The 23,854-nt window shown below is 41.2% G+C and overlaps 1 protein-coding gene across 2 annotated transcripts; it reads left to right on the forward strand.

Annotated features, from left to right (window-relative positions):
* Nucleotides 1-266: 266 nt before the first annotated feature.
* Nucleotides 267-23,385, forward strand: LURAP1L (leucine rich adaptor protein 1 like). 2 transcript variants are annotated; one of them, XM_075411024.1, is made up of 3 exons: nucleotides 267-508; nucleotides 10,157-10,208; nucleotides 22,483-22,552. In XM_075411024.1, exons 1-3 carry the CDS (start codon nucleotides 320-322, stop codon nucleotides 22,485-22,487), a joined length of 246 nt encoding a protein of 81 aa, XP_075267139.1. In that variant the 5' UTR covers nucleotides 267-319; the 3' UTR covers nucleotides 22,488-22,552. The 2 variants fall into 2 exon arrangements, with proteins under 2 accessions (XP_075267139.1, XP_075267137.1); XM_075411022.1 differs by lacking the exon at nucleotides 10,157-10,208 and having other exon boundaries at nucleotides 22,483-23,385.
* The last annotated feature ends 469 nt before the right edge of the window (nucleotides 23,386-23,854 follow it).

A 23,854-nucleotide genomic window follows, 5' to 3' on the forward strand; every position in this document is an offset into this window, starting at 1 on the left:
GCGGTCCCGCAGCCGGGGCAGGGCCGGGGCGCGGTCCCCCCGTAGCTTAGGGGGAGCTTTTCCTCTGTCGCCCCCGCTCGCCTGCCTTTGTCTGTCCCCCCGACGGCAAAGGAGGGCCGGGGACAGGACAGGGCGGGGAAGGGGGGAGTGGGGTAACTAGTTCGCCCAGGAACTCCCCATGTGTGCGGCGGGTCACCTGCGCGGCTCGGCCGCCGGCCCCGGCGCTGCCGCGGATTACCGCGCCTCCGCGCCCCTGCAGCGGCCGGGCGGCCGCCGGTAGTACCGGCGCCGCCGCCCGCGGGCCCCTCCGGGGCAAGCCATGGAGCCCGGCGCCCCGCCAGACCTCCGCGACGTCGAGCAAAAGCTGGGGCGCAAAGTGCCCGAGAGCCTGGCGCGGCCGTTGCGCGGGGAGGAGCTCCCAGCCGCTGCGGCCCCCGGCCCCCGCCGCCGCCGCGCCGCCGCCCTGGCCAGGCTGGAGGCGAAACTTCACCTCCTGAGGCAGGAGATGGTGAGTAGCCGGGCCTCCCCCCCCTCCCCGGCCGAGGGGCCGTGCGGCAGCGGTCGGCGGCGTTGGCAGCCCTCCCGCAAGGTGCCGGCCGGGGGCAGCGGGGAGGCCGCACCGCCGACCCGGTGCGGGGGGGAGCGGTGGGGCTGGTCGGCGCGGAGGGCGCTGGCGGTGATTTTTCTGGCGGAGTGGCGGTTCGACGGTGGCTCGCCGCGGCCCTCTGTTCTTCCGTCATCTCGGGAAAAGTCCTGAAAGCTGGCGTGCCGAGGAGCAGCGCAGCGCACTGACCTCTCCCCGTCGTCAGGGCGTCCTCTGCGCGGCACCTGTTTCGCGCTGGTGACCGGTATCTACAGCGGCGCAGGGTGCGCCTGGGCCGGGAATCTGGCCTGGTGTTCAGGGGCTGGATTTATGGACATTGGTCTTCAGCGAGTTACTGAGTTCCAGACAGGCTGTGCAGAAGGTGCCCTGTGGTTCTTGAGCAAACAGCTATTGATAATTTGGCGGAGAGGTTTTTTGCCGGTGACCTGTGATGGGACCGTGCTGTATTTAGTTCAAAACTTCTAACTCGTTTACTGTCTTAATGCAGGTGCTGGTCCTACTTTGTATGTCGCCGTCTCAATAAACTCACTTTTTAGCGATGCCGTAAAACTGGCTTCATATTTTCTTGGCAAACAAAAAAAGCCCACTTTTTGGAAGCAAGTGAGTGAGCAACTAGTGAACACTCAGCAGATACAATTCTGATGATGCACAGAACTTTACATGTGCGGGCATAGCTGGCTTCCATTTTTATTGGGGTATAATTGTTACGTGAGGACCCAAAAGACTCTTCTCTTGGTAGCAGTTCTTTGCGTAGCTCTTGCCACTAAGCTTATTTGAAGACAGTATGGAATTTGATCTTGTTGAGGGTTTTGCTGGCAACCTGTTGAGATGACTTTATGCAGCTGTCTTGGGACTCAGCCATTTACAGCAAACAAAGCAATCTCATAAATATCTCAAGGGTGGGTGTCAGGAGGATAGGGCCAGACTCTTTTCAGTGGTGCCCAGCGACAGGACAAGAGGCAATGGGCACAAACTGAAGCATAGGAAGTTCCGTCTGAACATGAGGAAGAACTTCTTCCCTCTGAGGGTGACGGAGCACTGGAACAGGCTGCCCAGGGAGGTTGTGGAGTCTCCTTCTCTGGAGATATTCAAGAGCCGGCTGGACAAGGTCCGGTGCAGCCTGCTGTAGGTGGCCCTGCTTCGGCAGGGGGGTTGGCCTAGATGACCCACAGAGGTCCCTTCCAACCCCTACCATTCTGTGATTCTATGCAAACAAGTATAATGCCATACCATCAGTCCCTGTGCAATCTTACCTATATGTAAGCAAAAGGTGGGTGGGTTTGTAAGAGGTTTTTAAAGAATAAGCTTGCTAGGAGAAAAGGGAAATCAAAAAAGGATATTCTGAGAGTTAGTTGCCAAGACAATGACCTTAATCTTGAGAGGTAATTTATAAATCACATTTGCTATTGTATGCCTTCATATGGTTTAAGAGATCCTCATAAATCAAACTATCAATCTATTTTAGTGTAACTATGACACACACTGAATTTCAGTTTTAACACGAAGTTCTGCACTGTCAGCATATCTCATATTTATTTTTTGAATTTTAAGCTTGCATAAGGGTTGTAGAGTGACCTGCAGGTAGCTTACAGATGTAAATCTGTTACGGAGGTTGGACGGCACAGGAAACATGTAAGGCAACCAGAGTTCTTGGCATGACTGTCTAGACATGTCATGACAGGCCTGTTAAGGGGGAGGAAAATGAGTGAGTTGCCCTCATCACCTTTTCCTTATTAGTTGGTCTCTTCACCTACTTTACTCTTGCAAGTTTCATGTCTCCATCTTCAATTTGCATCTTCTTTCTCCTGCCACCCAGTTTCCTTCTTTCCTCCCTGCGCTCAGCGTGAACGTGTTTTAGTCCCAAGATCCTTGGCCTCTCCTGTTCTGGATCACTTCAATGACTGGCTGATTTTCACATCTGAACTTGTTGATCACGCTAAGTAAGGGGAGTTCTGTTATATACCTCTTCCCGTTGGGCTTCTAGTCTATGTAAGGCCATTAAACCACTAGTATAATGGCTATTTGTAAAAGGTGAAGTATTGGTACTCTGTCTACTTCTTGTTCGTGCTCTCAGCTGTCTTCTGTAATCCAGAGCATGAAAGTGAACTATCTTCCTGATGTTTTCCTCTGGTCTCTTTAGCAACTTCAGGATTTTCCTCTATACTTAAGGTTTCTTCAGGTTCTTCATCTGTCACTTTCCCCTCTGCAATTTTCTTTGTGATATTGTACAGATCTGATCAATTTAAGAACAGTGTCAGGTAATAATCACAGTGTTTCTTTCTATGTTTCTTTCTTTTTTTTTCCTGTATGTCATTCCTAAAACAGAGGCAAAACTTCTGTCTAGCTTCTTACTTCACACCTCTTTGTAGCATATTATTTTTTGGTTTCACTGCAAGGCCTAAGAGGCCTTGAACATGTAGAAAAGTAGTTTATAGCTGCTGCAGTAATAAACAGATGCAAAAAAAGGGGAAATATTAGAAGTTTAGAAAACCAAGTATCATCAATCAAGCTATCTTTCTCTAGTTATGCTATGGTGGCAGTTTCTGCAGCTCACTCACTGAGCTCTGGATAGACACATCAATGCTTTTTTTGTTTGCTTGATTCAGACTTGAGACAGGCTTTTTATAAGCATTTACAAAGCAAGGTTATTCAGGTACTTTGTTTCTAGTCACATATAAAAAACTTTACACCAGTTACTGTGCTGATGTCTTGATCTTTGATGCTGAGCAGTACTGTCTTATCTTCTTGCATTCTTGTTTTTGTTAATGAAGATACTTTGGACAGATGTGGCTATTTTCTGTTTTTATTTTGTTGTTTCTTTTTTTTTAAACTTGGCTTCACGCAAATTGTGTGATTATGCAGTTTAATTTCTGTCCTTGCTCACAGCTATTGTTTGTCACAATGACTGTTCCAGAGCTGACCAATTTCAACTAAATCTGACAAAGCAATTTCATAGATACTGCCTTAATATGTTTTGAGTTATCATTGTGTTTAAATCAGGATGATCCCAAAGTTCTTGACTGTGCTAAGGATGTATTTTACTGTTAATTGCATTTTCTCATTGCTCATAGCAGCTCATAGCTGCTGTAAAATACCTCTGTGTTCCCCCGACATCCTATTGTTTGGCCCCTGACGGTAAAGAACAAGGGAAGCATACATGAACCTGTTTGTAATGCTTAGGAGTAGACACCAAGCCTTATAATCCTTCCAGTTACCAGAGTAAATGCAAACGTACAGGAATGGAAGTAGGTGGAAGGTTTTGTTTATTTAAAACTGGAGGGCCATCTCCTTTCCTGTCAATGCATACTTTGTCCTTCCAAAGAAACTGATCTTCTTTTCCACCCAGCTTGTATGTGAGAAGCCAGTGCTTATTTTGCTTCAGAACTAAGTAATGAAATTTGTTGGACAGGATACTTGTAAGAAAGAGAGAGGTGGTGGAAGCTTTGAGAGCTCTCTGTCATCCAGTTGCCATGTCCTTGGGCTGGAAGAGCATGAATGAAATAATGGAAGTGATTACCTCTCCTGTGTCATCCGCTGCAGGGGAATGTTAAGAGATAAGCGTATTATCGTGTCAATATATGACTTAGAAATGCTGGGTTTGACTATGAGTTAAAGCACATGACGGATCAGTGGTGTGTGTGTGGCAACTATACGTCTGCTGGCTAAAGGCCTTGAGACTTGCATCTTGCTTCCTCAGATCCTTCTGTGGTTCCCAGTTTATGGTGATGTTCCCCTCAAGCTTGATTTTGCTGGTGGTCACTGGAATCATGCACAAAGCACCACATAGTATCTTGAAATATGGACCTGCTTGGTCAGACCTCCTTCCCCTTCTTTACCTTCAGTTTTCTCCACCGAGGCTGTGATGGAGGCTCTGTTGGATCCTGAAAACCTTTGAGGCATAAGGCTGTCAAGTAACAGGAGAAGCAATATGGCAAAATGCTGTGCTGTGGTCGGCCTAGGATGTGATGAGTACCTCCTGCTAGCTGATGTGCCTTTGACTGGGTATGAAATTTGTCACAATGTTAAACTCTTTCCTCCTGTGGTATTGTAGGTGGGATTTAGGATTTATAATAACCCTTTATAGCTGCAGCTCTGTTTCTGGTATATCATGCTCCTGAGGTCACCATTCAATATGTATCACTTCAACAGCTACACACTGCAGTAAATAATCAGTGAGATTTGTTCTGTAGCTAGAAATGGTACTGTTTCAAAAGCCTCATTTCTCCTTCACAAGTTCTGGTATTACTCAAAGGAGATTTCCCTTGACAACTGAAGAAAAAGAATGTGGAGTTTTTTTCTTTTAAGTCAAAAGTTTCCCAGATCAACTTTTTATTCCCTCTTTGAAATCTAAAAAAATTAAACAGAGTATAGTCTGCATTACATGCCATAAAAAATACCATGCTTTACATAAAAATATTTCAGGGAGGAAAAGTAAACTGGCTTGGAAGTGAGAGTAAATGGCAGTGCTGGGACTTTTAGATTACATTCCTTCTGGTGAATACTGGTGAGGATCAAACACTGTTAATAAGTCTGAAGGCCAGACTGGGTTTTTTGGCTGCAGCACTTTTTAGGGTGAAGGGATAAAGAAATGAAAGTAATGCTGTTGCGAAGAAGAAGAGTATTTCAGCTTTAGGCTAGAGTTATTTAAGATAGACGCATATTCCTAAGTTCAGTCATTAGCTGAGTTTTCTCCCCCTTTGCTCTCCTAGTTCTATTTTACTATAGCTGTTTTTAAAAGGCTAATTAGCATGGACCCCTGACAAAATGAAGCAGAACTAAAAGTACTTTTTATTGTTTGGAATTAAGGCAAATAAGATCGTTATGACGCCAGTCCTTCTCTTACTCTTGTCTTTTGTTTTTTAAAGTGTACTTAGCATGTAAATCAAGTTGCAGGTTGGAGGGCAGAGCAGCTGTAACTCTATTCTACCAGCTCTTAAAACTTTGAACAATTTCAGATTTGCTTAGATTTATTAGATCCACAGTTGTGGGGGGTCTGCCTTTATTAGTTTCTTTAAAGTACCTTTTTTGTAAAAGTCAACAGCTGTGTCTCTTTCACACATGCTGTAGGTACGGCTGTTACATTCATTGTTTTGTGTGATAATATCAGTTGACTTTATTGAAGCCAAGATCTGGTTCAGTGTGTCTAGTCAGCAGTGCAAAGCTGTGTATCAGATGCTGGTTTTCTGTTAGATTAATTGGAATTTTTGCTTAAAAACTTGATTGAAGATAAAATCTTAAATATAAAATTACTAGTGGCTAAGCCTCAATCCTGTGTAGGAGGGTTTGATTAACCTTGGTTTCTTAGTGAGCAGTTATTCAGTGAATCCCAAAAGTGAGGCTCTTCTTAGAAGTAGAAGGAAGGTGTACAGAAATAGAAATGAATTTGTTTCCCAAAGTCCTCTTCAAGTTCACTGAAAAAGCTGTTAATCTTGGATCTTGCTGATGAACTCTCTCCTTCGTACCTTCCAATTTGCATCACGTGGTAGAGGCATTTGTAATTTTTACATATAATGCAGATTGGGCAGTGGTAAATGCTTATAAATATCTTAAGGGTGGGTATCAAGAGGATGGGGACAGACTTTTCAATGGTGCCCAGTGACAGGACAAGGCGCAATGGGCACAAAATGAAGCACAGGAAGGTCCGTCTGAATGTGAGGAAGAACTTCTTCCCTCTGAGGGTGATGGAGCACTGGAACAGGCTGCCCAGGGAGGTTATGGAGTCTCCTTCTCTGGAGATATTCAAGAGCCGGCTGGACAAGGTCCGGTGCAGCCTGCTGTAGGTGACCCTGCTTCGGCAGGGGGGTTGGACTAGATGACCCACAGAGGTCCCTTCCAACCCCTACCATTCTGTGATTCTGTGATACTTAGGTTAAAAGGGATTTGTAGATTCATCCGTAGGGAAAATTATCAAATCTAGGAAGAAAAATTGGAACCTAATTATAGTATCAGAACTTTGCCAAGTTTTCCATCTTTTCAGACCATCTTAGGAAAGATGAAGTGAGCAAGGTTATTTAAATTAATGCATAGTTAGGCATGTCTTTTGACTGGCAAATCTCACCCAGTGGCTCACAAAAGGATTTGTATTGTGGAACCACCTACTTGTTGCACTCGGTGGTTATGGCTGTTCTCATTCAGCTACAGCAGCTGCTGAAGGGTTTAAGTCCTGAGGAAGTACAGATGAGTATGGGGTTATGTAATTAGCTACTGCTTGACGGAGAGTCTGTGAAACATTGCTGATACCTCACCTAGCAGCATCCGTGTGAAATACTTCAATATAAGTGCTTCTAGTGTATGGGCCGTCACTGTAGTGTCAGGGATACTTTACTGGAGAGTTCCTGTTAGAATGCCAGTGTACAATGAGACTTTTGCCAGCCCTTATTTCAAAGAATATGTATTATGATTTCATGATGTTTCTTTCCCAAGTACTTTGTTTCAAGGGTAGAGGAAGCATTTTGGCTTTGAAGTTGGTTTTTAAAGTCTGGTTGCTGATGATTTGTGATGAAAAGACATGAAGACTAAACCCCTTCTGCACAGAGCTCTACAGTTTAAGTGACTTACAATAGCGTTTAGCAAATAGATTACAAACTTTCTAATGAAATCAGCAAAACACCTTGATTTTCATAGAATAGCCCAGTCTGTAAGGGACCTCAAAAGACGATCTGGTTCATCCCGTCATGCAAAAGGAGCCTGGATGAGATTTTTCAGCACCCTGTTCAACTGCATCTTGAAAGCCTTCCACTATGGGGACTCCATCACATCCCTGGGGAGGTTGTTCTAGTGATTCATTGTCCTCACTGTGAAAAAAAAAAAAAACTTACATCAAAATGCAGCCTCTCCTGGTGCAGCTTGTACCTGTTGCCCCTTGTCTCCTCCACTTGGCTCCTTGTGAAGGGAAAGCCTCTGTCCTCTTTGTAGCAGCCCTTTCAGTACTCGAGTACAGTGGTGACATCCCCCCCAAGACTTGTGTTCTCCAGGGAGAAAAGACCTAACTCCTTCAGTCTTTCCTCATAAGGCAGGTTCTCCAGACCTTTAATCATCATCATTTTGTGTGGATACTTATGGCTAACAATAATTAAAAACTACCTTTTGTGTGTGGGAAGGAAAAACTTGAAATACACGAGACCAAATACTTATACTGAGCAGAGGTGATGGCCAACAAGTCCATGTCTACACTTCAATTTTTTTTTTTCCATAACAGTAAATAGTTAAAGTAAAAGCATACATTTTCATTTCAATTTTTAAAGGTTGCAAGATCCTTGTCTGTTCTCTGGCTTCAAGCTCAAAACCTTGTAAACTTTCCACGGTGGACATGGTTTATTTTCCTAATGTGTTTCATTTCTGTCTGTGTCCTGGAAGAGAGGCTGGATACTGGAATCTGGAGCAAATGAGGGTGAAGTTACAGAAGTAAAAAGACAGAGGACCTGAGCTGTTGAAAAGCAACTGGAATTTAATGAAATCGAGTGCAATTTCTCTCTTGAATTTTCACCTGCATGTATAACCATGGAACTTGGGCATCTTACATGTAAGCAGATCCAAAAGATGGTTCTTAGATTACTGTTTGTGAAGATGAAGAGCTCTGAAAATTATGGGCAATCTCATAACAAAGTTCTCCTATTATTGTGAAGGCAGACTTGTAGCCTTTGTGTTCCAGCCCTCTCATAAATGGGCCTGCTAGTTCTAAGTATTTACCCATGGTGGATTACTTTTTGCCTTCATGCCAGTTGTTCTCTGTGTTGAATTTTGGCTTCAATCACCCACTTACCCTTACTGGTGTGGAATGACAGCTAGTATCTAGTAGCACAACTGGAGCCTGAGATGGCATCCATGTATCGTTTAGTATCTTAATTTGGGAAGTCTGTAACTATATGGATAGCAATGCTAAGGCCACCTCAATCGGAGGATCTGTCCCCCACATAGTCTGTAATCTTCTGTATAAATATTTTTAAATTTTTACTGAAACACAGATAAGAGGCAGTGCTTGAAACTTTAGCATGTTTTTTGTGAATGCAAACCTTCTGTACTGGAGATATATAGGAAAGTGATAACTTTATAAGCTGTGATGACTCAGAAGTAGCTTGACCAAATATTGCTCCAAAGTAACTGCAACAGAAATGGCTTTTTTTCAGGCTTGTCAGAAAACTATTACATTATTTACAATGCTGAAGAGGCTGTTAATTGCACCTATTAAAAGCAACTAAAGAAGGAGGCAGGAGAAACTTGAATTTGGACGGAAGTGAGGGTGTTCATCAACGCAATAGTTCTGAAGAGCAGATTACACAGTTTTGGCTAATTAGTTTACTGAATGCTTAGGGGGAAAAAAAGACACAAAACAAAAACAAACCAAAGTCTGTAAGACTTTCATATGATTGGTCTTCGTGTTAGGAAGGTCTGGATGTGTTTTGGTCGCTTAAGCTGTTCTGTCTTGCTGTCCTGTGACTATGTACGTACTGTACTTGTTTTCAGGCACAGTTTTGAAGTATCGTCCTTGCCACTGGATAATTTCAGTTAATGGCAAAAGGAAGTCATAGTACTAAGAATTTTAAACCTGTGAATCTTGACCTTTTCAACCACTTAAAGAAAAACATTAACTTTTTCGTGATAGACAGGTGTGGTGGGTTGACCATGGCTGGATGCCAGTTACCCACCAAAGCTGCTCTATCACTCCCTCTCTAAGCTGGACGGGTGAGAGAAAATATAACAAAAGGCTCGTGGGTTGACATAAGGACAGGGAGAGATCACTCACCAACTGTCGTCACAGGCAAAACAGACTTTGACTTGGAGAAATTAGTTTAATTTTTGGCCAGTCAAATCAGAGTAGGATAATGAGAAATAAAAACTAAATCTTAAAACACCTTCCCCCACACTTCCCTTCTTCCTGGCCCATCTTTAATCCTGAATTCTCTGTCTCTTCCCCCAGAACAGCACAGGGGAATGGGGGTTGCGGTCAGCTCATCACATGTTGTCTCTGCCACTCATTCCCCCTCAGGGGGAGGAGTCCTCACACTCTTCCCCTGCTCCAGTGTGGTGTCCCTCCCATGGGAGACAGTCCTGCACAAACTGCTCCAACGTGGGCCTCTCACATGGGCTGCAGTTCTTGATGAACTGCTCCAGCATGGGTCCCTTCCATGGGATGCAGCCCTTCAGGAACAGACTGCTCGAGCTTGGGTCTCCCACGGGGTCACAAGTCTTGCTAGCAAACCTGCTCCAGCGTGGGCTCCTCTCTCCATGGGTCCACAGGTTCTGCCAGGAGCCTGCTACAGTGTGAGCTCTCTAGGTGATCACAGCCTCCTTTGGGCATCCACTTACTCCAGCATGGGGTCCTCCATGGGCTGCAGGTGGTTATCTGCTCCCCTGTGGGCCTCCATGGGCTGCAGGAGGACAGCCTGCCTCACCATGGTCTTCTCCACAGGTTGCAGGGGAATCTCTTCTCCAGTGCCTGGAGCACCTCCTTCCCCTCCTTCTCCACTGACCTTGGTGTCTGCAGAGTTGTTTCTCTCATGTATTCTCACTCCTCTATCCTGCTGCATTTTTTTTTTCCCCCTTCTCAAACAGGTTACCACAGAGGCGGTACCACTGTCGCTGATGGGCTTGGCCTTGGCAAGAGGTGAGTCCATCTTGGAGTCGGCTGGCATTGGCTCCATCAGACACAGGGGAAGCTTCTGGCATCTTCTGACAGAAGCCAGCCCTGTAGCCCTCCCACTACCAAAATTTTGCCATGCAAACCCACTACAAGATGATAAGTTGTTCAAGGACTGGAGAAGAATTGGAGAGAGAACTAGATAACAGTGACTTCTACAGAGTGTGAGGAAGAGGTTGAAAGGTTTGTTCTGAAATACATAGCTGCAATAAAAGCCAAGGAGGAGATTAATAATTAAAACGATGACGTTTCTTTAATGTAGAAGATAAAACATTCCCCCACATCTGTACATTTGTTAATTAATAGGGAACATAAAATAGCTAAGCTCCTAGGAAAAGTTATCTGAATGTTTCATTTGCCCTGCTGTAAAATAAACTCGCAATACTGTGGCCCTGCTGGGTGCAGTGCCAGGTGAAGTGAAAGCATTTAGTGGCTGTAAAGGAATGTTACATTGCCATTTAACTACTGGGAGTTTCAGATTTTATAAACACTTTACTGGCTTAATTTGTAATTTTGTTCACTATTGTTAGATACTGCATTCAAGAATAAAATGCTTCCGGAAGGAGAGTCATTTTACTGCATTGCTGCTTTGGTCATGAAACCTGCTTCTCTAGATACAGAAGGAAGCACATATCCTAAAATTATAATGTAACAAATGTGGTGTTTTCAAGCTCCAGGTTTTAACCCCGAGGTAGAAACAAAGGTAGAACAGCTCTGTTGCTTTGCATTTTTCTGAGTATTATTTTTTTCTGTTTTCCTACAGAATTTCCACTGGTTTAAAGAAATGTTCTATTTGAAATGATTGCACTGCTTTTCGTACCTCAGATATGTGGTTATGAGACATAGCAAACATTGGACAGGACTCTCAATACTGTTTGTTGAAAAGATTTTTTTGATTTGCAAAGCTTCAGATTCCGGCCTTGTCCCTTCCAATAATTATAAATGACTAGGAAAAACAGTCCTGACAGCAAGGAGGAAATTGTGGAGCGTATCTATGTAAGCAGAAATAGAATCTGCATTGGTTTGCCACCTCTTCAGAAAACTAGTGAAGTGAATATCTAGCATCCTTCCTAGGATGAGACTAACACATATGTTTGGAAGGGTGCCTGGAGAAGGCCTGTTCCAGCCACATCACAAGCCTGAATTTGTTCTCTAAGTTTGACTGCTAATACAGATCGTTTTCTCTGTTGGGCAAAAGCACACAATGTGTGTTTAGAGCAAAGTACACAATGATAAAACAGTGGCAATGTAGCGTTTTTGTGTAGTTTGGTATTGAAGAATCCTTTCCATGGGCAGGAAGGTTTTCTGACTAACAGAATTTGGATGAGTCTGCGTAAAACCACGACAAGTTCAAGGAGTCATTGTAAACACCAGCTTCAGACTACAGTGCAAGTCCTCTCAAGACAATACAGTTATGAGAGAGGTGAACATGAAGCCAGAGTAATAATTTTAGAGGACTTTTTCTGATCTGTGACTGCAAGTGCATTTTGCCTTCATAGGGCCAGTTCAAGCACTGCAACCATTAATGGGCTTACATTGTAGTAGAACTGTGCTGTACACTGAAATATTCTGTCTCAAGCGATGGCCTGTGTCACGTTCCTAGTGTTACAGGGTTTGTAGGAGAAAACTGTAAATCTTGCAAAGCTTCTTTGCAAGAGAAGAGCAGTACTACTAGCATGCCAGAGCAACACAACTTCAAATACCCATGGAATTTACGTTGTTCTTTGTTAGCAGCTAGCACTGATTGCTGTGTCTGGAGCAATGGAGTGGAGGCACAGTTGCTCTTTTCCCATAGGCATATGAAGTAGCTCACTGACCGTGGATTCATATAGCTGGTTATGCATTCATCAGTGCAGAGCAGCAGCCCTCCCATTTCAGAGGAAAAAGAAATGCAATCCAAACAACAATATGACATTTAAGCTTTTGTAATTTCTCTCCTTAATTTTTATTAATTTGTACTCTGTTGAAGTTTACTGACAAAATTACTTTGGAAGAGCCCTAACCAGCCCTTTTCAAATATAACAGTACTTCTGTAGTCCAGCTCTGTCGTATTCCAGCTTTCCTTGTCTAGTTCTCTCACTTCCCAGGTCACTCTTGATGATTGGCTTTTTTTTTTTCATGGCCATGTGGTGCAAGTCTTGCACCTCATTTCTGCTCCTCATCTAGCTTAGTAGCTAGTATTTCCTGAGTAGAAGGAGAAATGGGAAATGTAACCAATGACCTTGATTCCTTCTCACGCTACTCATAGCTCTGGTAACTGCATTGACAGTTATGATTAATATTCTTTGCTGAACTAGGATCAAGCCACACTGCTCCTGTAGTCTGCCATGTAGAAATCTTTGCTAAGAGCAGGTTTAGATATCAAAAGAGCAATATGATGTGAGCTAGAGTGGTGTAGGAGAAGCTGAGGTCTGCACCACGTGGTGTGGACGATGGTTATTGGTTACAGGAGGGATCAAATAATATGGAAAGACAGGTACATGAAGTGCCTGGTTTTGCCCTGAAGTTTGTAGTTCATGACTGATTACTGCTGCTGCCTTCTCATGAGGTGTCCTTGGCTACAAGCATAGGATTTCTGTTTATTTCTTTTTTAATATATGTTTTCACTTTATTACCTGCATAATAATGGCTTGTGACCTCCAGAATGGATTACTGTAGTGTGTTCTGTAGGAACAAAAGGGGCTCTTGCCTTTTTGAGCCAAAAGAGCTCAAAAGCTGCAGCTAGTATAGCCTGCAGCAGCCTGCTTGGCTAGCTGTGTTGGTCAAATTCAGCATTTCAGCCTGCTAAAAATGGTTCTAGCCTCTTGTTTGCTTCTAGCTTTTTAGCCTGGAGATGCCAGATGTAGGTTGACTGCTAGCTGTTTGCTACCTTCTTAGCAGGTGAGAAAAACAACTGAAGTAGTTAACTATAGATACCTGGAAGTTTGGAAGGGTATTTTTCGTTGAAAGACTCAAAATAGGCAACTTTGCTTCATTTTTATCTGAAAGATCTTGAATTTGCTAGTACATTCAGATGGGCACAAAGCCTGTGTATGAACCGTATTTTAGCAGGGTGATGATTATATCAGTGAGGAGATTTGGATGAAGTTTTTAATTTAAAAAAATAAAAAAGGTTTAATCTGAAAGTCATGCAAATTCACAGATTAAACTTAAGGAAAAAAAACTTGATAAGATGTTGACTTATTTTTATTCAATAAGTTTGTGAAGATTTAGCACTGAAACATGGTGTTCATAACTTTTCATAGGGAAAAAAAAACAGTGATGAGCATATCACTTTTTAACTGTATTAAAGCAGTTCTAAGAGGACATGTGGTCACTTATAATTATAAGGCTGTCTTGTCCTTTTTATTCTTATTCAGATAAACCTTCAGTAAGTAGGATGGGAGTTTGCTGTTACTAAATATTTGGTTGTTAGATTAAAAATACGCTTTTATGAGGACCTACCCCATATCCAGGGCCACAGAATTATTACAAACAGAATCCTATTTTGAATTCTGGGGACATTCAGACAAAGATTTATTTTTTTTATCTTATGTGTTTCTCCAGTGGTGTTGTGAAAACAGGTTTGAATTTCAAGAAAGTTCAGATTTATCTCCAGTAGTAAACAAGTTGGGGAGGTTTGTGTGTGTGTCGCCCCCCCCCTCTTCCCCTTTAAAAATTATAATGAGGTGAGGATCACTGTTCTCTCAGTAAAAACAACATTTTCAAACTTTGGATATACCTCTAAGCAAAACCCATGATCTTTGTTCACCTTTAAGTTCTATGCTTTTGAGCATATTTACATGGTGCCAGTATTAAAACTAATTAATTCTAAAGGGATGAGCAGGTCTGGAGTGCTCATTAACCAAGCATAATTAGAAATTAACAGATATTTTATCCAGTTTTTCCATTGTATTTTTAAGAGGATGTTTTGGGCACGACAAGCATAAAGAAGGTTGAGAGTTGAAATCCAATGGGAAAAAAAATCTAGATAATGCTGTTGAGCCACAGTGCTGTCTCATGCTGGTGGGGAAGACACATATAGTCCTGTGTTGTGGCTGGCATCCAGAACCCGTTATAATGATGCTGTGATTGTCCATCAGCTGTAACACTTTCTGACACCCACAGCTGATTGTTACAGCTGCATATTGACCTGAATGTTTGCAGTGGTGCTATCTTGTCTGTCAACGTACGTGGGTCCATAGTATGGATTTTTCTGGACATTTTCACCTTTGTCATAGTAGATGCATTTCTAAGGTAATTCTGCTTTTATGAAAGCAATATGGTATATTTAGAAACTTCCCATCGTATTAGAAGTTGTTTGCTCTTCTCAAGCCCCTACGTTTCCTCACTTCTCACTTTCATGTTCATTCAACTGAGCTTTAAAATAATCAGGACCTTTCTTTTATATTCATTCATCCTTCTAAGACTGGATGTTTCTCTCTCTGAATTCTTTGGTGCTTCCATATTTAAAGAGCTGATTTGGCATTTATTTTATTTGGGCAGGAGGTGATAAAATAGGGACTTAGCTCACCTTTATTTTTTTACTTGCTGCGTGCTCTCTGATGTATATGGCATGTTTCCCTCTGATAATGTTTATCGTATCTACTTAGTAGGCATTTAAATTGTTTCTTCTTTTTCACTGTAAAATAAAGATGGCCAAAAACCTAAAACAAACAAAAAAAAGATTTTTCCCCTGAGAATTTTGTGTTACTCTTAAGCGTACAAGATACCTCAAATAGTATAATGTTGAAAAAACCCAGTTGTACTCTACTGAGTGAATGATTCATGCAAATCACTGAGATTTTACTAGATATTAATGCAAATGGCAGGTTGCCCACAGATACTCCACAGAAAAGGATCATGCATATTTCAGGGAGGTGGAAAAAGGCCTTGAGAACCACTTTTCTTATTATAGAGATAAAGCAATTTACAAGTTGCACAACTTGGTGGTATGTATTTTCCTGTCAAGTCTGAAGGGGATTAATTAGTATGTATAAAATTAATGTATTAAAATAGGGTGTTGTAAGAGAAATGTAAATCACCAATACGGTAATTTCCTATACCAGATGATAACCATACTAGCATAATATTCTATTCATATATTTGCAAGAAATGTCCTTGAAACCTGTTCATTAAATTATTTACACTCATTGCTTACTGAGCTGACTTGCTCCCTCATGAAGCTGCTCTGCCTCGTGGTTATTCTGGTGGTGGCTGAAATCTGAGAGCCTACTTCCTTGCTTTAGCTAATGGGTGTTTGGTAAGCTCTGCTTACAGAAGGAGAATCCTCTTCTGGCTCATGTCGAATCACACTGTCTCTCTTTCTTCTTACTAGTTAAAAAACACTGTTCACAAAGCTATGTTATGTTGCTCCCAAATTTTGCAGAAGGACCTGTAGAAGTATTTATCGTAAGCATTTGGTGCAGGATTGCACTGGAACTGCAGCAGGTTGAAGTGAGGTCATGACTAGGTTAGGGCTTCTTTTTAGACTAACAAGGTCCAGGGCACAGACAGAAATTGAAGATTTTATGACTTCACACTTTCTAAACAGCTGGGACTTCAGTGATTGTAATGAATGCTGCCTAAAAATCTACTATGAGGGTTTTAATAATTTTGGAGTGTCCAAGAGAAACAAGAGTGTGAATAATCTCTTTTGCAAAAGAAGGCAAAAAGTGATCAAGGCTGCTTCTGTAACCTGCCACAGTGTTTTTATTGTGACTCTTTATGGAAGCGCAGCTGAAAAGGGTCAGTGTAACTTGCTCAATTTGCAGAAACAAACTACACAGTAAACTGCAACTACAAATTGACAATGGGTCACATAAATTTAGCGTTTGTGTATGTAGCCTTTGTATGTGCTCCCTCATTGTCTGAAGATTACCACAAGCCTGAAAAACGTGAGGAAAGTCATGGGAAAATGTTCCAGCAGTACACTATAACAGAAGTCCATGCTGAAAGAAATGTGCAATGACCAGATGTGCAAAGAGCTGTTGATCTACATATATCGCTGTTGACTGAAATTTAATTTGCCTAAATCAGTGTGAGAAAAATCAGTCAGGCACACATGGCATAATGATGAACACTGGAGCACCTACGTCGACTCATTGACAGTCTCATCTCTGCCAGACTTTGGTCACCACCTCCATTGTTCATGCATATGAGGAAACTGAAGGAATGAGAGCTCGCATACAGTGTCAGGTCGATTGGATTATCTTGGATTGTTGTAGTGCCTGTATTAACCCAAGCTAGCTGACTTTGCGGTGCAGTGGATGTGGAGCATTCCAAGCAGTTACAGTTCCACCTGGGTGCAGATGATTCCTTCAAGCTAAGGATAGTAGACTGGTATTCTTACTCTGTCACATTAAAACTCCCTGGCTTTTTGACAGATGGTACTGAAGAATGCATCCAAATTCAGAATTCAATCTAGGCATTCTGGTTTTTTCTTGATACTGAAATAACATTGACCAAAGTGGCTTACTTACATGAAGAAACCAATGCAAACATCCTGAATCAGTAGGACAATTTTGAAATAGGCAAGAGGTTTAAAGTTGTGCACATGCATATGTACTAATTAAAGTAGGACAGAGGTTATGCACAGCCGATTAATTTTCTGGTGTGTTTAAGGAGCAGACATTTGTTCCTTATCTGTCATTTTAGACATGTTAAATGAAAAAAAAAAAAAAGCATTTCTCTCACTGGTGTTGAGAAGCTATTGTAATATCATTCTGAGCTTGCTAACCTTCAAGTGGTATGCTTCATGCTTTATGGTGGCTGCTTAATAAACAAAGCCTGTGTGCGTGACCACACTCATCCTTGTTGTAAGCGTGTAAGGTCAGTGACTCCCATCAAATAAAGCTTGCATTCACATATTCTGAATTTTGGAATTTGAATAGGTTGCTTATGGTCTTTTTAGCTTGTTATGTATGTTCTCTCACAGAATTGGTTGATGAGGTTTTATTGATGAGTTTTATAACCTTTTATATCTGCTTATTAAATTTGTACCTTCGTAAGACTCAATTCAACATTGCCAACCAGCATTTATTTTCTTTTTCATACTCTTCGGGAATTAATTTTCTTAGTTTGTTTAAAAATTCTCAGTGTTTGTAATAGCAAAAGTAACACCAGGAGAAAGGTTAGCATTTGTGAAGAAAGAGACTTCGCAGAATTCGAAACAGATTATTATTTGGGCATTGATTGTTAGTTTTTTTTTGTAACATCTCAAATGTATTCATGGAATTCATTATTCCATGGAAAAATGAGGTAATCTGCCGTTAAAAAAAGAAAAGGGAGGTAGGCATAGCTATGTAACCATAAAGTTGTTTATCCTGAATGACACAGGAAATAGAAGAAATTGAATAGGAGAGTGGAAATCTGTCTCTGACACACCCCAGAAAAAGGAAAATAGCAATAGCGTTAATACTTCTAAACAGTAGTGGTCAGACAGACCTGTTTGGCTTGCAAAGATTGTACTGGTTTGAAGTTCTGTTTGTAAAATGGGCAGTAGAGATGGGTATTGCAGTGCTTAACAACAGATGGGATTAGCTCCAGTGCCCATTTCATCTGACTTCTTCACGTGCTAATTCTCTTCTGCAAGACTGCTCACATACTGAACCTCTGAGCAGCTTTCAGTGGGCTACCATGTTTTGCTGCTGTTTCCATCCAACTTCCATTTGTTGTGGAATATCTGTCCCAAATTACGCTGCGTTAGAAACACACATTCCATAGCAGCCAACACTAGATCAGTGTTTGAGTTCCGCTCGAGATCCTGTGGCAGAGCAGAGCTTTGGAGCTGAGCAACTTAAACAGCTCCCTGCATCCATTAACTTCTGAGTTTCTTTTGTGTCATGTAGTGACTTATTTCACTGTGCTCTGGCTAAAAGGCTTGTCTTGAAGGAACTACCTCATTACTCAAGCTCACTCATTTCCTTTCCTTTCACTAGTGGGCTCTTTACAACACACAATGTAAAGGTTTTGAGGAAAAAATGAAACTAGTATATTTTAAATAAACTTAGGAGTATCTTTTCCTGAGACTACATTTTATGGTTACCTTTAATATCCCTGCAGACTGCCTGTAGTTAAAAGAAGCAGCAGCAGCATGTGATCCCAGTAATCTAAAAGAAAGTAATCTGCAGAAAGGAACTAGAGCTGCAAACAGCTTTGACAGATTAAAAGGATATATTGAACAGAATTTTTAGCTTTGTCATTTTTGGAGGGGAATGGGACCCACTGTATTTGGAGCTGACTGGAAGCTATGTCTGCAGAACATGCATCGGGAAAACACAAGTCCATTCTGCCCGTAGTCCTACTGCAAGTGCAACTTTGATCCAAAAGCAAAGTGACCAGGCTAAGGACAACTAATGCACTATTTTGGGTGACTGCCAGGAAGCGATAATTGTCTTTGTTAACAGGCCTGGTCGTTAAGAGTTTTACTCTAAACCCAATAAGCTAGTCAAGTCCTTTTTTAAAAACCCTGTATATATAAAAATAGCACGAGTATTTGTGTATATCTGTGTGTACATACAGCTACACAGATGCCCCTATGTTTGTATATATAAATTCTCTTTAATATATTATGACAGTGTTGCACATGTTATTATGGAAGACCATAAGCAAGACTGGTTGTGTAAGGAAGAAATATGTGTTAGAACAACCACTGTGAGAGGGAGGGAGGCACAGACAGGTGTTTAGGCCAGTTGTCCCTTCCAGACTGAATATCTGGTTGTGTCTGAACGCTCATCTGTTCTGTCCACCTGTGCTACAAGACTGTGTTACCTGAAAGATGCTCACTATCACTTTAATTTCAGTATTTTCTCTTGCCATGACTAGCTGTTTAATGTTAAATATTTGCAGTCCTTCCTGAGGATCTACACTGTTGTGATTATATACACTAAGCAAAAAGATAAAAAAGCTAGCCTGTAATCAGAATTTCTTTTTTGCTCTCTTGTCACAATTTGTTTCCTCTGTACACCGCAAGTTTGTGTTGAGGACTGGTGCATACTCACACACACCTTCCTTATGGTGGTGTTGCGCTCTACCTTTAACTCAAAGAGCAGCTGTAGAAACTGTTGTGAAATACCTACATTACCTGTGATGCACTCTGTTTAGATTGTTTCTGAAATGCACCTGTTACTGTGCATAATGAATAGAGCTGTCAAACATGCTGAGATTTTATTGTGTTTAGTACCTTTAGTTGAACCATCTTGGGACTGACTTGATTAGTCCAACAGTTAGATGGATTGCAGCTACCAAAGTGGGTATGAACTACCGTGATTGTGTCTGGGCTAAAGCAGGTAAGAGGCAAGAAATGTTGTAGTGACATTTTTGTGTTATCAAGCAGATGATGAAGTAAACTGTATTAAAGAAAGATGACACTTGGTGGACTACTTTTTAATGTTTACTTCAGGAATAAAACACTCTTGGTGCGGCAGATTTGGTATGACATGGTAGCGTGGAGGAGGAGGACTCAAGTACGCAGGAATGCAACGAATTACTCCCAGTAAGGTTGTTCCACAGAAATGCTGAAGCTGTGGGTGTATTTAGAGCAAAACATTATTTCCTGTGAACTGATTGTGAAATATATGAGATGTCTACTTTATCTAAAAGGGACTGTTTCATTAGAGGCGTATTCGTGCTAGCTCTGTTAAACCTTTCCTTAATCAGCCTTTTGGGAAATTCGGTGTCTCCAAGCTTGCTTATATTCAGCAAGTTTCTGAAATCTGTAGCTGCATTTGAGAAGTCAGGTAATTTACTGCTTTCATGACAGTCTAGTTGCTGAGCAAACTTTTTATAGTGATTTATGGGTAGGAGTAGAGGAACTGCCTTGAGCAGGAGGGCTACAAAATGGTCAATCTGTTTTCAGAACGTCACATCTGAAACAACGATAGATGGGCAGTATTGTTAAAACTGTGAATGGTAAAGCTGTTTTGCACAGTACCAGGTTAGCTATGTTAAATCCCGTGATACTGGCTTGAGGATAATTGAGAAGTCATTCTGGGGACTGGGGAAGAAGTCTGGGAATACATGTGAGAGATACATAGACAGTCTGTTACTAGCAAAGCTTGAAGTATCTTTGTTTAGGGTTGACCCTGGCCAGTAACTAAGCACCTACCAGCTGCTCACTCACTTCCTTCTCCCCCTCCAGTGGGATGGGGGAGAGAACTGGAAAAAGAAAAGTGGGCTGTAATAAAGACACTTTAAGAAGTGAAGGAAAGAAAGAAAAAAAAAAAACCAGTGATGCAGTCAGTCACTCACCATCTCCCACCAGTAGACTGATGTCCAAGCAGTCAGTCCCCAAGCAACGGCTATATTGGAAAAACCAAACCCATGGGTTTTATTGCTGAGCACAACATTATAAGGCAGGGAATATCCCTTTGGTCAGTTCTGGTCAACTATGCCAGCTGTGTCCTCTCCAAACATCTTTCCTAGCCCCAGCCTACTTGCTGAGGGTGCAGAGTGAAAAACAGAAAAGGCCTTGATGCTGTGCAGTCACTGTCCAGTAACAGCGGAAACGCTGGTGTGCTATCAGCACTGTTTAGTCACAGATGGAGAACACAGCACCATGCTGAATGCTGTGAAACATCCCAGACAGAGCCAGTGCAATCTCTGCAGTATCTAACAGAATAAAAATACATTAAAATCACTTTTGGAACAACTGTACCAGGTCGGTGTAATTTACAGTATCGAGAAGATGGCATTTGATTATGGAAAGACACATGTCCAGATTGTATTGGCAAAACAAGATACAGACTTTTCTTCCTGAGAATACTGATTCCATTCTAGTCCATTGTGCAGGAGAAATACGGGTTACAGATTTCTGCAAAATGATTGTGGACTTGAAGAATTGTGTGGCATACCAAATCTTACTTGTTTTCTTCCTTATTTCTGAGTTCAGTGAAGACATTCAGATTTTAGATATACTGTATTGTCTTTTTTGAATTAATAACCTGGCAGTTAAGATGTTAGTGGACTATGGAAGAAAATCATGTAATATATGTCTATATATCAGACATTATAGCACATGTGTTTTTGTAGAGAAGTACACTCAAATTATATACAAGGGAAAGTATTTTCCAAATGCAGGTGTTAAAGCACTGACATATCTGCATGTGGTGTGCTTGATTAGTACAATTAAAGGATATAAGAACAGGTGAAATATGACACCAATTACATGCTAAACATGGTATACCTATGAGTTAATCTGAAATGACTGGCGTCTTTTTTCTAGGGGTTTTAAGCATGCATGCCCTATGTTGGCACTATGGCAAAAGTTCACCTAGGCAGAGGTCTTACAGTGAAAGTGATGAGATTGGAGATGTGTCTGTTGTGATGCCAAACATTTAGTAGGTCTGAGGTGCTGTTGGAAAGGGCTGGAGAGTTAATTAGGTCATAAACTACCATTATCTTCTCACAGCATGGATGGAAGTAGCTTCTGGCTCTCCACACTTGATACTATGGCCAAACCCAGAATCACGTTCATTTTGTCAGACTGCCTCTTCCATATTTTTACTTGTTTCATGTGATGAACAGGAGGTCACACAGATCTTTTTTGCCAACACTTCTTGATGTTTCAGATGCAAAGAAAGAAGCAACAAATAAAACCCTTAGGCCTCACATTTATGTGTGTTCTTATTGTTGAAATTTGAGTAAAACAGTGGCTTATAAAGTTTGTCTGTTAAGCAAAACATGAGCTCAGTTATCTTAAACATGTCTGTGAAATGCAGCACTGTAATATTCCACTGTGCTTTACCATTAACACTTCTGTGTGTATGGTGGAAGGTAGGACTTTGTGCTTAAAGTGTGTTTTTTATTTAGCTGTTTTTATCCATAACAGAATAATTTGGGGTGAATGCATAGCTGCCGGGATCTGCTAAGTAGCTTACAGCAATTGGAAATGGAAATGGGTTTGTGTCTTGCTTCTCTTAATAGTGAAAGGCTAACCCCAAGAGTTGTAACAGCAGCTGTGTTTGTCGTCTAAATAGCATTGTACTAGTGTGTGTACAAGTCTTGTCATTGACTAGCATTCCTGTTAGTGGACTGATTATGTAGCCTGATCAGGTTCCCACTTCAGCTTCATTGAAAATATTCGTATAGCAGCACTTTTACTTTTTTTATTTTAGACTAGTTATTTAAATAGATTTGTCCTCGATGTGAAAAGTGGATTTTTTGTGTGTGTTTTTTTTACCCATTCATTGCTTCCAGCCTGCTATTGAGAGTTTAATTTTTAAGAAAATGAATATTTTTTTTAATCACTTTTGCCTTGTAGGTTAATCTCCGAGCCACTGATGTGAAGCTCATGCGCCAGCTACTCATCATCAATGAAAGTATTGAATCAATTAAGTGGATGATTGAAGAGAAGGCCATTGCCAGCAGAGGTAGCAGTTTGAGTGGCAGCCTGTGCAGCTTGCTGGAAAGTCAGGACACATCCCTCCATGGCAGCTGTAACAGTTTACAAGACTGTAGTGATGGACTGGATGGAATATCAGTGGGGAGTTATTTGGACACCTTAGTGGATGATGTCCCTGGTCACCAAACCCCTTCAGATATGGACCAGTTTAGTGATTCTTCTATTATGGAGGACTCACAGCCTCTGCATAAGCATCCCAAAATTGATTCTGATGAGTACTACTGTTTTGGTTAATAAAAACAAGATCCAGTGGGACGCAAATGCACTTCTACTTAACTTTTTTCTTTGCTGCTATTTTATTTCATGTGCAAAACTCCCAAACTTCTCTTCAAAGGAAAACATAATGTGAGACTTTGATTTCACTTCATAACTTTTCTGTTGCTTCTAATACATTTTCTCCTTGGTGGGTTGGGCTTTTCTCCTCCTCACCTTTTCTTTTTTCTTAATTTATTGTTGCAATTTTCTTTTTGTTTTAATTTTTTACAATGCTGTATTTACAGGTCTTTAAAAGTGGTGAAGGAAAAGCTTTATCTTTAAAAGGAGACATCAGGGGATGAGAGAAACAATTTTGTATTTCTTGGCAATAAAATACCTTCTGATAAATATATGTTGTAGTAAATTTTCTTGACTAGCAGGTTTGGCCTTTCTAAAGATACAATTCTTATTCAGCCTTAAATCTGAATCTTGAAAATACCTCTACAAAATAATTTTCCTTTTGTAAGCAATGAAATTTGATTCTGTTAAGCTGTATTTACTTGGAATATAAAGTATCCTAAACTTTTCTGTGTGTGATTTCTTTCTTCTTGAATGTTATCCTCATTCTAGTCTAATTATTTTAAATTCTGGGCTTCGTTGGTGTCTTGCAGTGATGCATTCCTGCATTACTGGAAACTCTGCATAAAAGTATATTTCTTTTTTGTGCTTCATATCTTTAATTTTCATTGAACCTGTGGTTGTATAGACACAGTCAATATCTGTAAAAAAATGAAAGAGGCATCCCACATTAAAAATACCCAATTCTAATAGTTTGGATACTGAGCCAAAATTCCTCAGCAGAGTTATTTTAATAATGTAATTTAAAGCCTTGACAATTTTTGCCGTGAAATTTTGAGGGATTTAGAGGGCACTGGTGAAACATTTTACAGGAGGCAGCATGCTACAAGGCATGTCCTGTTTTCCTTTTGTACGCGCACCCTCATCTTTAGCAAGTTTACTTTCTTTTTACCGAGTA

Source organism: Opisthocomus hoazin, chromosome Z (genome assembly GCF_030867145.1).
Source record: "Opisthocomus hoazin isolate bOpiHoa1 chromosome Z, bOpiHoa1.hap1, whole genome shotgun sequence".
NCBI lineage: Eukaryota > Metazoa > Chordata > Aves > Opisthocomiformes > Opisthocomidae > Opisthocomus > Opisthocomus hoazin.